Raw genomic sequence first — 15,375 nt, 5'->3', positions numbered from 1 at the left:
CTCAGTTTTTAAAAAATATTTTTAGAGTTACGCATGGATTTGATTTACGCACTTATTACTTTTGACAGTCTTTATATTCCATACTATACACTTTTATGCCAGATTTTCACTCACCAAAAGTTTTCTGGAGATTGAGACAACCTCTGAGGCAATCGCTCGTTTAAGTGAGTGATGATCATAGTGTAATTTATCAAAGATGCAATAAGCACCAATGTGTCACCGATGCGATGCCTAAGCAAAGACTATGGGCAAATTCCAAACTGTGTTTTTACACCCTTGAAGGGCATTTCGGGAAGGGGACTGGATTTGTAGGGCCATCCCAAATGAAAGTGAACAACTGAATCCCTTCACGAAGGGCATTTCCAGAAGTCCATTAGCGAAGGGAACATGCGATGGTCTCTGATCATGTGATCTTCGGTTATGAGATATTGCGATGCATTTTAAAGCAAAGCCACTTCACATACAAATGTAAGTAGAATAAGTAAATTTGTCTTTATTTTTATGTAATACAAAATTAAATCATAAATTTTTACAATACAAAAAAAAATATATACATATTTTTTGTCAGAGATAGAAATATGATTTTATGAAGGTTAAGAGGTAGTGTAAGCAAGTTTAGTTTGAAAGTTTAATAGTAAATAAGACACAATTAGACAACATTTGAATAAAATAATCAGAAATATTTATTTGCAACAACTGATGGAATGCTGAATGCTGCACACACACGCAGTGTTGTTAAGGTAACATTTGTTCAGTCACTGGTCAGTCATTCCCTTCACCAAGGGAGTTCCAAGCGCTTATATGAGACAGTAATGCCCTACACCCTTCTAAGAACACACTTCAAGAACTTTGGCCTGAGAGACATTTTGTTTAAATGATATAGGCGGTAGCCTACAGCCAATCAGAGAACACGATAGAAGGCGAGGGGGAGGAGTCTTACATCATGCCGACGCTTGGGGGGGGGGGGGTAGTGTGACTAGCGTCCCGAAGCTTCATCAGCGTCGCCCTGGAAACAAGCGAGAAACACCTGCCCGTCCTCGTCACAGGCTGATCGGTCACTCTAACAATATTTCATTTTAAGCTGTAAAACACAAATAGCTTAATACCGTTTGCAAAAAAGTATCGACTGAATCACCTACCAAATATTTAGTCTTTAAAGGCAGACTTACTTTCCTTATTTAACACAAATCAATGCAAAGATTTCTGTAGTATTAAACATAAATTAGTACTGATGAAAACCTCAGATTACCTGTTTTCCAAAAGATGTATTCATGAACAGTCTCCAGAGCGGTGGTGATTTGAATCTTTGAAGTCTGTGTAATGTAGCTGAAAGCAACTGTCCCCTTCCCTCTGTCCCACCAAACAGGACTCTGCTCCACCCCACAATGATTTGATGAAAACTTGACAGCTTTCTTCCTCACAAATTCATGTTGCAATTCAATTTGCTGTCTTTAGTCTAAATATTCAGTCTGAATGCCAAATGGCTCAGTGATTTTCTGGGCTTCATCAGAACAGAACTGTAACTCTGTCCATGTTTGTGTAATAATATTAGCGTTTTTTTTTTGAAGAGCATAAAAAGAGTTGAGATATTTTACATACAGTAGATTGTCATCTCTGAAAGTGCAGAACATTTCATATGGCATGGCTGGCATTCCAGTTTGTCTTTTTAAAAGATGATGATGATGACTGTGTCAAATCTCCATAAAGGATGCACAGAAAATGTGTCAATACAGTTTAATGCATATAAATATTAAAAGGTCAATTATTTATGTATTATTGCCCTTTCATATAAATCATGATCATAATACACAAAAGCATGTAAATGGTGGTCAAATTTGTAATCAGTGGGGAACTAAGAGCATAATTTCATTATGTCACAAAGGTTAAAAAAAATCAACTTTGTCTTTTTATTATTATTTAATTATTTTATTTTATTTAATACATATTGTACATATCACTTAGCTGGCATTAAATAGTTTAATGTAGCTTTTAACATGCACATTTTTTAAATGTTGCTTTTAGCATTTCTTTAGTTTCACTTGAAAAGAATCCAAAATCTAGAAATTGAATTGGGAACAATATTTTTTTTATTTGCTACATTTGTTTTTGTTGCTTCAACAATGTTTGCTGTTACAGTTTTACTGCAGTAAAGAGCAGTTGAATGAGAACCCAATATATAAATTCAGACATTATAAATAAACATGATATGCAAACATTGTATTATTATTTATTGTGCAACATATTGAATGTTTAAAACTTCTGGTTTAGTTACTCTGTGTATCGATGTGTTACCTTGAGTATTTGTTGAGACATCCATGAGAAATATCTAACAATATTTCATTTTAAGCTGTAAAACACAAATAGCTTAATACCGTTTGCAAAAAAGTATCGACTGAATCACCTACCAAATATTTAGTCTTTAAAGGCAGACTTACTTTCCTTATTTAACACAAATCAATGCAAAGATTTCTGTAGTATTAAACATAAATTAGTACTGATGAAAACCTCAGATTACCTGTTTTCCAAAAGATGTATTCATGAACAGTCTCCAGAGCGGTGGTGATTTGAATCTTTGAAGTCTGTGTAATGTAGCTGAAAGCAACTGTCCCCTTCCCTCTGTCCCACCAAACAGGACTCTGCTCCACCCCACAATGATTTGATGAAAACTTGACAGCTTTCTTCCTCACAAATTCATGTTGCAATTCAATTTGCTGTCTTTAGTCTAAATATTCAGTCTGAATGCCAAATGGCTCAGTGATTTTCTGGGCTTCATCAGAACAGAACTGTAACTCTGTCCATGTTTGTGTAATAATATTAGCGTTTTTTTTTTGAAGAGCATAAAAAGAGTTGAGATATTTTACATACAGTAGATTGTCATCTCTGAAAGTGCAGAACATTTCATATGGCATGGCTGGCATTCCAGTTTGTCTTTTTAAAAGATGATGATGATGACTGTGTCAAATCTCCATAAAGGATGCACAGAAAATGTGTCAATACAGTTTAATGCATATAAATATTAAAAGGTCAATTATTTATGTATTATTGCCCTTTCATATAAATCATGATCATAATACATAAAAGCATGTAGTGGTCAAATTTGTAATCGGTGGGGAACTAAGAGCATCATTTCATTGTCAGAAAGGTAAAAAAAAAAAGTATATATAATTTGCAACTTTGTCTTTGGTCTTACAGAGATTTTGCTACTTTTTATTTTTATTATTTTATTTAATACATATTGTACATATCCCTTAGCTGGCATTAAATGGTTTAATGTCTTTTTTAACATGCACATTTTAAATGTTGCTTTTAGCATTTCTTTAGTTTTACTTGCAATAAATCCAAAATCTAGAAATTGAATTGGGAACAATATTTTTTTATTTGCTACATTTATTTTTGTTGCTTCAACAATGTTTTACTCTCACTGTCTCACACACTCAGGTAAAGCCATCACTCCATCATTACACTGTTGTCTTAGGGCAGAACCTACTGAAACTTTGCCCCTCTTACACACAAAGCTGATGTAATCATCATGTGGTGCGAACATCTTTTGCCGATTAACATGGGCCAACTCTATACCTCTTCTATCCATTTCCTCCACCGTCACTGTACAGGGCTCTGAAATAAACCCAGCATGTCTCTATCAGTGTCACAATATACATTCATTAACTAATCATCACAACCTACAACTTAAACTACAAGACTATATCATGATGTGTTTATATGATATATATGGTGAAGCGTGTTCATACTTACTTAAACACCTAATATTCCCTCTCCATTCTCCTTGCTCACAGGTCAAGTATTTGGAGAAAGATTGACGCAGATCCAAAGTGTATTTATTAAAGCAGCTGTATTCAACTCTCTCCCCCGTATTGTATTCATCTTTTTTAAATTCTATTGTATCTGCAAAGTTCACGTCTGGGGGTGGTCCACACCTGGTGGTCTGACCTAGAACATGTTATATATTTAATACACATTACAAATTTGAGAATGAGGTAATCTGAATAAAATGTTTAAGAAAAAGACAATATGTTGAAGAGATATTCAGAATATATTATACGATATCATATAATGATATGATATACACACATATGATATAATGTAATATGTTATAATAAAAACTAGATCCAAATTAAATTCAGAAACTATCAAATTTGAGTCATGTTTGTTTATCCATGCAAACTTGTCCCCTCTGTGCTAGTTTATAGGTTGTTTTGTGCTGTTGCTAGGCTGTTCTGGGTGGTTGCTAGTTGTTTGCTTCTTGGCTCAAGTGAAGAGAAACTTGTGTGCTGATGAGTTTTGTACCAAACTTTAGCATCTACTTTAAAATGAGCAATAGTGATACTTGCAGACACTGCTAATAAAACTCGACTAAGTAAACGCTGTGACCTTACCAGTACATTTAGGAAAAGGGTTGCTCCATTCTCCATTTGACTGACAGGTGATTTTTTTCTGTCCTTGTAATGTAGATCCACTCCCAACACATGAAAAAGTTATTGTTTGTCCTGGTCTCACTGAGACCTCAGATTATGTTATAATAAAAACTAGATCCAAATTAAATTCAGAAACTATCAAATTTGAGTCATGTTTGTTTATCCATGCAAACTTGTCCCCTCTGTGCTAGTTTATAGGTTGTTTTGTGCTGTTGCTAGGCTGTTCTGGGTGGTTGCTAGTTGTTTGCTTCTTGGCTCAAGTGAAGAGAAACTTGTGTGCTGATGAGTTTTGTACCAAACTTTAGCATCTACTTTAAAATGAGCAATAGTGATGCTTGCAGACACTGCTAATAAAACTCGACTAAGTAAACGCTGTGACCTTACCAGTACATTTAGGAAAAGGGTTGCTCCATTCTCCATTTGACTGACAGGAGATTTTTTTCTGTCCTTGTAATGTAGATCCACTCCCAACACATGAAAAACTTATTGTTTGTCCTGGTCTCACTGAGACCTCAGACCCCGGGTGTTCGTCTGATCTCATGTTCTCTGTGAGTTTTGCAACACATTTTGTTTCTAAAAACAGAAAGATCTGGTCAAGCAAGCATCCTCCATGTGTTACACAAATCTATCTTTGCTCAGTCAGAAGCTTTTACTTGCTGTGTGTTTACCTTCACATTTATATAAAGGGCTGCTCCATTCTCCATTTGACTGACAGGTGATTTCTCTCTGTCCTATTAAAATCAGAAAAAAAGACTTTAATCTACCAGCAGGGGCAGCGTGTGGCTCTGAAAACTCCTCACTGTTAAGAAAGTATTCGGACACAGGTCAGCATGACATCACATGAAGTCTCTATTATTGTGAAGTTTGATTCAATATGTGAACCAATTAATTTGATTACTGTGCTGCATGCATTTCAATATAAAAATAGTATCATAAAATAAAAACAAACATCAAAATTGCATCAAAATATGAAATTATATTATAAAATAGAATGTATAATATAAAATTTAAACAATATTAATTATACAACATAACATTTTGTTTCTAAAAACAGAAAGATCTGGTCAAGCAAGCATCCTCCATGTGTTACACAAATCTATCTTTGCTCAGTCAGAAGCTTTTACTTGCTGTGTGTTTACCTTCACATTTATATAAAGGGCTGCTCCATTCTCCATTTGACTGACAGGTGATTTCTCTCTGTCCTATTAAAATCAGAAAAAAAGACTTTAATCTACCAGCAGGGGCAGCGTGTGGCTCTGAAAACTCCTCACTGTTAAGAAAGTATTCGGACACAGGTCAGCATGACATCACATGAAGTCTGTATTATTGTGAAGTTTGATTCAATATGTGAACCAATTAATTTGATTACTGTGCTGCATGCATTTCAATATAAAAATAGTATCATAAAATAAAAACAAACATCAAAATTGCATCAAAATATGAAATTATATTATAAAATAGAATGTATAATATAAAATGTAAACAATATTAATTATACAACATAATATATATATATATTGTAGTTAAATATATAAAATACTAACATTATGTAAAATATTTTTGGAGCAATATGCAAAATAGTATATACAAATATATACAAAATATATACATTGGCTCTGAAACACTGACAAAAATGTGTGCAGTGCAGGATGAGTGATCAGTATTTCTGCTGTTTTCCCAGAAAAGAAAAACAAGTCAATTTTAAAAGCATGCAACATTACATTAGCAGATGGACTCAGAGTGCCATAACTCAAATGATGATTTCACTAGGTCTTCACAGCAAATTGACTTTGTAAATATTGGCAGCACTACCACAGAATTAAGTTTTGATGTTATTCCGTCCTGATTTTCAAATATCTATTTTGATTTTCACCTATAAGAATGCCATTTTATAATCTCTAATTTTAAAATAATTGTCTAATCATTTTCTAATCTGCAGTTTTAAAAGACATTTTATCATCACCAACCAAAACCTCACCTTGACATGTTGGTGTGTTTTCCCATGTTCCACTTTGGCAGAAAACTGTACTTTTCTCATTCATTAAGTATGAGCTTCGACATACGTATGTTACGGTAGATTCAGGTAAATAAAATTCTTTAGGTTCAGATGTTATTACTGCATTTTCCACATTTGGAGGAATGCCACAACGCACCTCTGAAAAAAAAATGTATTGAAATTAATGAACTCCAATAAGACTGATTTTAATATTGTTGAGAGATTATATAGTCCAACCCACTGTATGCACAGCTGCTCATATTACAAACATGTAATAAGAGTTTGAGACTCACCTTTACACACTGGTGTCTCCCATCTACCATTGGTGCATTTTATGAAGGGTTCAGTTGATATGAACCCTGGATCACATTCCACTTCAGCAGTTTCTCGATCACGACGGGTTTGCTTTAGTTTTCCATGGTGAACACTAGGAAGAGCACCACATTCTTCCTCTCCTGAAAAGACCAACGACAGGAAGCATTTTCAGTGCACTATCATTCCTCAAACACCTGAGACTGACAATAATAAAACTCACGGATGCAGCGAGGCTCGTCAGACCAAGATCCTTTGCTGCATGTCACTGAATCCCACCAGTTTCCAGTGAATGGTTTATAACCCGTGTTGCAGGAGTAAAATATTTTTTCCTTATTGAAGGAGTGGCTGTATATGAACCAATTTTCCACAGATAGATCAGGGCACAATTTTTTATTTGCTGTGAGGAAACAGATTTAAAACTCTTCAAAATTCTTATTTCATATGTTGTTGCTATTACCGTTTAGATATATAATAATTTGATATTGAAAAAGTTATTCTATCTGTAATGTATGTGAGGGATAATGTACCAGCCGGTTGTTATTGCAGAATAACCCCCGACAAGGTGATCAGGATCTTTTTTTCTATCACCCTGAAGGGGGTTATTCTGCGATAACACCTGGCTGGATGTACATTATCCTGCTTATTACATGGCTACTTGCCACATAAGTAAATAATTAGACACAAAAATATTGATTTTAGTTGAAATATTTGAAGACTGCTGTTGCAAGCAAGTGGCAAATTCAAACGAGACGGACATTTAAAGGGTCATATGATGTTGCTAAAAAGAACATTATTTTGTGTATTTGGTGTAATTAAATGTGTTTATGCGGTTAGAGGCAAAAAAAACACACATTATTTTCCACATACTGTACATTATTGTTTCTCCTCTATGCCCTGCCTTTCTGAAACACGTCGATTTTTACAAAGCTCATCGGTCTGAAAAGCGAGGTGTGCTCTGATTGGCCAGCTATCCAGTGCATTGTGATTGGCCGAATTCCTCAAGTGTGTGACGGAAATGTTACGCCCCTTACCATACTGTGATGACGTGTCCCCGCGCAATGAGACAAAACCGGTAAAACTCATTATAAATGAGGCATTTGTTGCATCCAGTGGGGACATAATTACTGATTATAATGACTTATACTGTCTTATTACGCGTTGCGTTGCGTATCGCGCTGCATAAACATAAAACCATGTCTGCATTTGTGATCGGAGAAATGACAAACAACCAGCGCTACTCTACACTGCTCAAAACTCGCGTTTGAATCATCAGTGACAAATTCTTTAAATATGAAAACATGCTTACAGACTGTGAGTCAGAAGCGCCAGACTGTCCTTGCAAAGTTGGAATTGACCCACTTTATAGAAACAGACACCGGCATTGTAGGCTACTCTCCCAGGAAACAGTCCTCGTACTCCATAAAATGCGCTGCATACATCTGAATATTTGGGTTGAACTCTTCTGGAACAGTGTTGTAAATAAAACTTAACTACTGATTTCTAGTTGTGTCCTCTTTTGGAAGGCCAAACAAAGTAGTTTCGCTTTCATAACGAAACACACAGCGTCTTCACAACATGGCGGCGGCAGTAACAATACTACAGCGAGAATCAAAGTTACGCCTTCTTTCTTTGCGTTAACATTTGGGCGGCGTTATGTAAATCTTCCCACATCGTGATGTAGACATGTGGGGGCATGTTAGAATGAGCCGCTTTAGGTAGGCATGGTTGACTCTTAACTTTCATAAAGAATATCTCTTTGGATTTGAGACTTTAGTCTTTACAACTTTACAGATCTTCTTTATGCACCAAGAGCTTGTAACACTTCAAAGAGAAAGGAAAAATTTTAATCGCATCATATGACCCCTTTAAGAGATACGGTGCAGTCACACCACTTATTACACAACATTTCACCATATACATAAGGCGATAAAAGATATTGATTTAAGACGAAATGTTTTAAAATGTTACCAGTTTGTTAGTTATATCTTATAATCCATTACAGTGTATAAAACAATCGTCGCAAAATTGCAGCAGCTGCGTTTGTATGAAACGAGAGCGAGTCCGATACCAGGATGACATAAAAATTTTTTACACATAATATTAAATTGAGTTTTAATATTTTATTAGCTAACCAAATGCAAAGCTTCCACCAAGAAATACTATTCCTAGAGTATAGCGCCAACTTCAGTTACCCGGATGAGTCTGTGTTATCAGCTTTTACCGGTTGATATCGAGGGATAACACACCTCGGAATGTCGCGACTGACCAATCAGAATCAAGTATTCCACAGAGCCGTGTAATAAGTAATTGTAACATACCAGTGCATTTTTTTTTGGTTGTAAGATGTTTACATGTTACATAACTATGTTTAGTTAAAAACATTTTATTTTGAAGTAAAGAAACTAAAATTAGTTTTCTGCTATTTTAACAAATCAATATTGCAAAACAAATTTTTTTTTTTGAATAGCAATGTTACATCTTTCCTTTAATAATAACAAGTACATCAGCCTTTTAGATCAAATAAGTAAAAAAAAAAAATTTTTACCTGCAGTGTTTGAAGATCCACGTGTCACTAAACATACAAGAAAACAGAAAATAACTGCATATAAATCCATTTTCTAGAGGTCAAACAAAATGAAGCTGAACATTCTTTCTGTTTACAAATATTTGTTGACCAGAATGGCCTCTTTTCAAAAAGGAAATATCAAATGGGACGCAAATGGGCTTCCTGCAGCTCGAAAGTTTGTTTGTTTTGTAAATGTTTACGTAACGTCTCCATTCCCTCCTTCAGGGAACGAGGGTTACACAAGTAACCTAGACGTTACTTTCATGATATAATAATCATGATAGTGATTATCTATGGTTAACATGATCTAAATACTATAGAAGACCAATGGTTAATTTTAATCATAACCAAGTCAGAATATTTAAATTTTACCCTATAAAAATGAGGTTTTTAAATTTTTTTACAGATGTTACTGTTTTTGTTAATGAACAAATGTACATCTACATCCCAATTCCAGCTAAGTGCATTTCTAGGAGACAAAACTTGTAATGTTAATATGTGAAATGTTCACCTGTTTAGCAAATATTTGCAATGTTTCATATGATAAATCGTCTCGGTTACGTATGTAACCCTCGTTCCCTGAAGGAGGGAACGGAGAAGTCACGTCGGTGACTGACGAATTGGGATCTCGATTCAAGAGACCAATCTACTTCGAGTGTAAACTAAACAAGCCAATGCACATTGGCATGCGATGATTGCATCCAGCTGCCACTGATCACAGCGTGAGCATAAAAAGGCAGCAAATGCAATGCATACCAGGTTTTCGCTGAGGAGCCGAGCCGGTGACCCGGCCGCTCAGCGGTGGTACAGCAGCCGTGGCGACGGGACATGACGTCTCCGTTCCCTCCTTCAGGAAACAAGGGTTATATATGTAACAGAGATGTTCCCTTTCACTAATTGTGATATCTACCAAAGTACCCTTCCAGTGTCCTGTGCGAGCTGCCTGCGCCCCTTTGTGGTATAGGCCGGGGCTCGCAACAGGAAGACCAGTCACTGTTATCGTAGCACTACCCACTCACGAGCCACGAGCCAGCGCCCAGGAGAATGCAATACTCCTAGTAGAGTGAGCTCGCAACCTGAGCGGGCAGGGCACACCCTGTGCCTGATAAGCCAGGATGATGGCATCCACAATCCAGTGGGCCATCTTCTGCTTAGAGACGGCCTTCCCCTTCTGCCGGCCACCGTAACAGACAAAGAGCTGGTCTGAGGTCCTAAAGCTTTGTGTCCGGTCTACGTAGCATCTCAAGGCTCGGACGGGACAGAGCAAAGCTAGGGCTGGGTCCTACACCTGGCTGCGGGGCCTGCGCAAGTATGCATTTTCCCCAGTGAGCCTTCTCGCACAGATGCTGTGCAAGGTCAGGGAGGACGAGGAGCAGTAACGCCATAGCGTGTAAGGCGGAGGCAGCTTCCCTGCAAGCCTTATAAGCACCGCTGGTCAGACCAGATGAATGCCTACAGGCCCGGGAAGGGAGCAATGGGTCTCCCCGCCAGGAGGAGATGGTCCTAGGACACAACTGCAATGCTACCGACCCCTCCACCGGGGGGATCGCCGAATACCCCCTCGCTGCACCACCGTCGAGGGCGGTGAGGGAGGAGGAGCTAGAAGGCCGGTTTCTGGCAGTAAAAGGTGCCGTCCACGACCTGGTGATTGCCTCATGCACTTCCGGGAAGAAAGGCACTGGGACGGGGTGCTGAGAACCAGTGCGAGCCACCCCGAGAAACCAATCATCCAACCTCGAAGGCTCGGGACGCGGTGGAGGATTCCACTCAAGCCCTACCCTTTCGGCGGCCCGGGAAAGCATAGCTGACATCTCTGGATCCGATTCAGGCATTGCCACCGTCCGGGTGAAACGGCATCTTTAAAAAGACGATCCGTCGTCTTTACAAAGACGCACCCGTGTAAGCTCTTTTAGAGAAAATTGGCTCTTTTAGGGAAATTATCTTTTACGTGCTGAGGCGCACAGGGGAGAAGGCCGCTTGCAGCACGACAGGGGGTAGTGCAGCCTGAAGTGCGCAACCCACTCGACACAGGAACGACCTCCTCTGAAGCGCCATCTGCCAACACAAAAGCTTCCAAGAGCGCGCTGAACTCGTCGTTCACTGAAGACACTGGTAGGAGCAGAACGATGTTGTTGCTCGGCTCCGAAGCGAAAAGCTGGTATGCGTTGCATTTGCTGCCTTTTTATGCTCACGCTGTGATCAGTGGCAGCTGGATGCAATCATCGCATGCCAATGTGCATTGGCTCGTTTAGTTTACACTCGAAGTAGATTGGTCTCTCGAAGCGAGATCCCAATTCGTACAGTTAACTGTCTGGTTTCAAAAAATTTCACTCAGGATCAAAAATTTGCTTTTAAACTAAATACAAATTTGACATTTATCATGATAATTATTTGCACTACATATGTACTACATTTATCAATATTGACTTTATGAAAAAAAAAAAATATATATATATTTTTTGGCTATATCGCCCAGCCCTATAAGTACTATTATTGTCATATCCATGTACACGGGTATGTACAGATTTTATTAGCAACACTCAAATGATACGATTGGTATTTTAATAGCATGTTACATGTTTACAATATATATATATATATATATATATATGCTAAAATGAAAATAAAAGAAAAAAAGGGGGAAAAAACCGACAAGACAAATGATAAAACATCTTCAGCTTTTTGAAATAATGATTTGAATTTATAATCAATGTAGTAAGTAGTTATTTTAAAAAGTAAGTAGTAAGTAAAACATATTTTAAAAATATAAAAAATGAAATGAACCTTTGCACTTTGGAACAGCATCACTCCATTTTCCCGTCTCTTCGCAGCGAATGTCATTATGTCCGTCTATCATTTTGTCAGAAGATACACACTCAAAGTGAATAACATCACCATAACGTCCCTCCTCTGTGTTACCCGATGCAGTCACCTCCCCATCTGTGCGAATGGCTGGACATTTCACCACTGAATATGAAAATAAATAACAAATAAAGAAACCAACAAAACAAATCACTCAATAATACATCTATACATCTTTTTAGTTAGAATTCTCTTCTAGCTTATGAGTCAGTATTCTATGATGGTGATATTAAATCGTACCCTCACAGACAGGGACAGCGTTGTCCCATCCTTGAGCTCTGCAGGTACGGTGATTGATTCTGCTTGTCATTTCATACCTGTGAACACAATGTTTTTACAAGTACAAGAGTGTCAAACTCAAAGAGGAAAGTATACATTTCATATCATAAAAAAAACAGAATAAAAAAGCATAAAGCATATTTACCCTTTCTTGCAAGTATACTCCACTGTTACTCCAAAAACAAACTCCGTCCCCTCTTTAAGTTTAAAATCACCATTTGGTGTGTCGCCTGGATGACTACATCTTCTCTCTGCAGAAATCAAACAAATTTAACTTAACATCGTAACACTGATTTGTTAATGAAAAAATGATATCGTCATCATGTTGACAATTCTCTTACTTGCACATGGTCGCTCAATGGATTTTTTCCATTCTCCTTTTTCACAGTTTAATCTATACAAGCCAGTATAACCTGTTATGCAGTTCACTTTCACTGTTTCACCATCAGCGTATGAAGCTTTCTCAACTGGTTCTGTGTTTTCATATTTAATGTTCTCTCTAAGACATTCTGAGAAGCACAAACAAATGTTACGCAAAGATAACTGTTTTATAGGTAACTGTTTTATGTATATTAAATTCTGAAGTACATGCACAACTAGTCAACACGCTCTAAAGCTACATAAATGTACAGTTAAATGTTTTAGGAACTGCATATAATATAATATTTATATTGAAGTCAGTAAAATCTAAATGAAAAAGACATTCAAATAAATAGCAACAACAACAAAATCACTTGCCTTGACATCGGGCACAATTTAAGAAAAACAACCAAAAGACGAAGCCGAGGAGTTTTACAGGAACTCTCATTTTGAGCTCAGTTCACAAATACTTTTTTTGGTCTGTCTCTGAAACTCTTGCCTGCTTGGGGATCAACAAGTGAATCATTTACCCATGTCAAAAGGACGTATTTCTTATGCCAGACCTCTCTGAGCACAAGCAATATTTCCTAAAAAAAAAAAAAAAAAGTATATAAATATCTGATGCATCAATTCATATTTGTTATTTGGACACAACAAAAAGTTACCTTAGAGAAGTCAAACTTGTTAGGTCAAATTTCTGTAACGTATGAACAGGAAGTAAAAGGCAGATTCCAAAATAACTGCCATATTTACTGCTTAATTCTGTTAGATGTTTTTAAATGGTTCGTGTATTTTATATATTGATTCAAGAAGAACATTATGTGATGAATTAATTTGTCTCATTAGAAATGAGTGAGATGAAGATTCACAACACTTTCAAGTCTTCACACATTGCAATAGTACACAGTGTTGGGGAGTAAGTAGTTACATGTAATGGAATTGTGTAATTTCATTACAAAATAAATGTAATTGTAATCAGTTACAGTTACTGAGTAAAAAAGTGTAATTAAATTACAGTTACTTATGAACAGTCTTGGGGAAAGTTACTTTTAAAAGTAATGCATTACAATATTGCGTTACTCCCTAAAAAAGCAACTAATTACGTTACTTAGTTACTTTTTATGGAAAGTAATGCGTTATGTTACTTTTGAGTTACTTTTTAAATCTGGGCAGGGCTTGCTTGTTTGTTTTTAATATAAAAAAGTTATTTTACAAATGTAAAAGCCCTTTTCACAACAGAAGTGAACTGAATACGCCTGAGGCTGAAGGAAATGCAAATTCACGTCTGTACAGCAGAGGGCACAGCTCAAACAAATTACATGAAGAATATGATGTGGGAGAAGAAAGTTCAACACTATTCAGCAATAACAAATGAAACACAAATGTGTAATTTTTTCTTATTAGTATGGTTGAATTAGATCATCGAAAGTCAGTAGCAAAGACATTGGTTAATAAAATGGGATTAAATACATGAATTATATTTGTCTTATTTAACATATTTTATTGCAGGCTTATATACTATTCTGAGTTTGCATTTGACTGTTTTCATTCATTTTGAGGAATACTGAATCTATTTTTGTGCAGTGAGAAGAGTAAATAATGTTCATATTTAGTCTAGTATTACAGTAACATCACAGCACACACAACGCCTCTGTACTTACTCCCGATTTCTCTCAACATGGCAACACGAGAGCTGTCAGTCAAGACATGGGAAACAAAGTAACGTCTCGGTTACAATACGGAGCAATACACATATGGACATCCCTTAGGTGCATATAGAAGAATGGAGGTGATTGAACCCTCTTGGAATGGCAGAAGTCTACCGGGGAAACACAGGCTCAAGGCTATACCGTGGACTTTACACATATGGGATCCACTTAGGTCTTGCATATGGAACCCAGCCTTCTACCGGTTCTCGAGGATTCAGCGAGTGAAGGCCTGGCGCCGGACGCTCCGCCACGTCTGGCTGCCGAGGGGACGGAGGAACTCAACAGGGTCTACTATATGGACTCTCTGGAGTGGTTTTTGCAAGCCGACCCGAAGCCGGGGCCTCTCAGTGCTTCTACCCGTTTGAGGTGAGAACACAGGAGGATACCGGCTCCACACGAAGGCTATAGAATCTAGCGAAACATGTTAGGGGTCGCCCAGCCCGCAGCCCTACAGATATCTGTCAGCGAGGCGGGCCTTCCCCTTCTGCCGGCCTCCGTGACTGACAAAGAGCTGGTCTGAGGTCCTGAAGCTTTGCGTCCGGTCAACGTAGCCCAGTACACGCTTGCCTCGTAAGCGCCCTTTGAGACGGCCCCGGGCAAGGTGCACTGCCAGCAACTCGAGGCAGCCAGTGCAGTTGGGGCCCCGTCCAAACCCCTGACACTGCAAGCCCGTTGTACGTGGTCCCCAGCCGGTGGTTGAGGCATCCGTGCAACCCACAGAATGCCTGGGGACCTGCTCCAGGAGCATTCCTGCCTGGAGGATGCAAGGTCTGACCACGGGGTGAAGGTTTGGCGGCAGGCCGTTGTAACTTGGACCCGGAAGGTGACCGCGTTGCCACGCCCACCTCGGGACTC

The 15,375-nt window shown here is 37.8% G+C and overlaps 1 protein-coding gene across 1 annotated transcript; it reads right to left on the bottom strand.

The window, feature by feature from the left end:
- Window positions 1-3,352: 3,352 nt before the first annotated feature.
- LOC107560700 (complement factor H-like) lies at window positions 3,353-13,301 on the bottom strand. The gene is made up of 14 exons (XM_016244947.1): window positions 13,190-13,301; window positions 12,793-12,960; window positions 12,597-12,702; window positions 12,413-12,489; window positions 12,095-12,277; window positions 9,290-9,316; window positions 6,965-7,141; window positions 6,723-6,884; window positions 6,412-6,588; window positions 5,573-5,635; window positions 4,945-5,006; window positions 4,395-4,521; window positions 3,754-3,948; window positions 3,353-3,615 (listed from the first exon to the last, which is right to left on the bottom strand). Exons 1-14 carry the CDS (start codon window positions 13,257-13,259, stop codon window positions 3,419-3,421), a joined length of 1,791 nt encoding a protein of 596 aa, XP_016100433.1. The 5' UTR covers window positions 13,260-13,301; the 3' UTR covers window positions 3,353-3,418.
- Window positions 13,302-15,375: the final 2,074 nt, after the last annotated feature.

Source organism: Sinocyclocheilus grahami, unplaced genomic scaffold, assembly GCF_001515645.1.
Source record: "Sinocyclocheilus grahami isolate Dianchi unplaced genomic scaffold, SAMN03320097.WGS_v1.1 scaffold739.1, whole genome shotgun sequence".
Lineage (NCBI taxonomy): Eukaryota > Metazoa > Chordata > Actinopteri > Cypriniformes > Cyprinidae > Sinocyclocheilus > Sinocyclocheilus grahami.
This window is presented reverse-complemented; position numbering and strand designations above follow the sequence as displayed.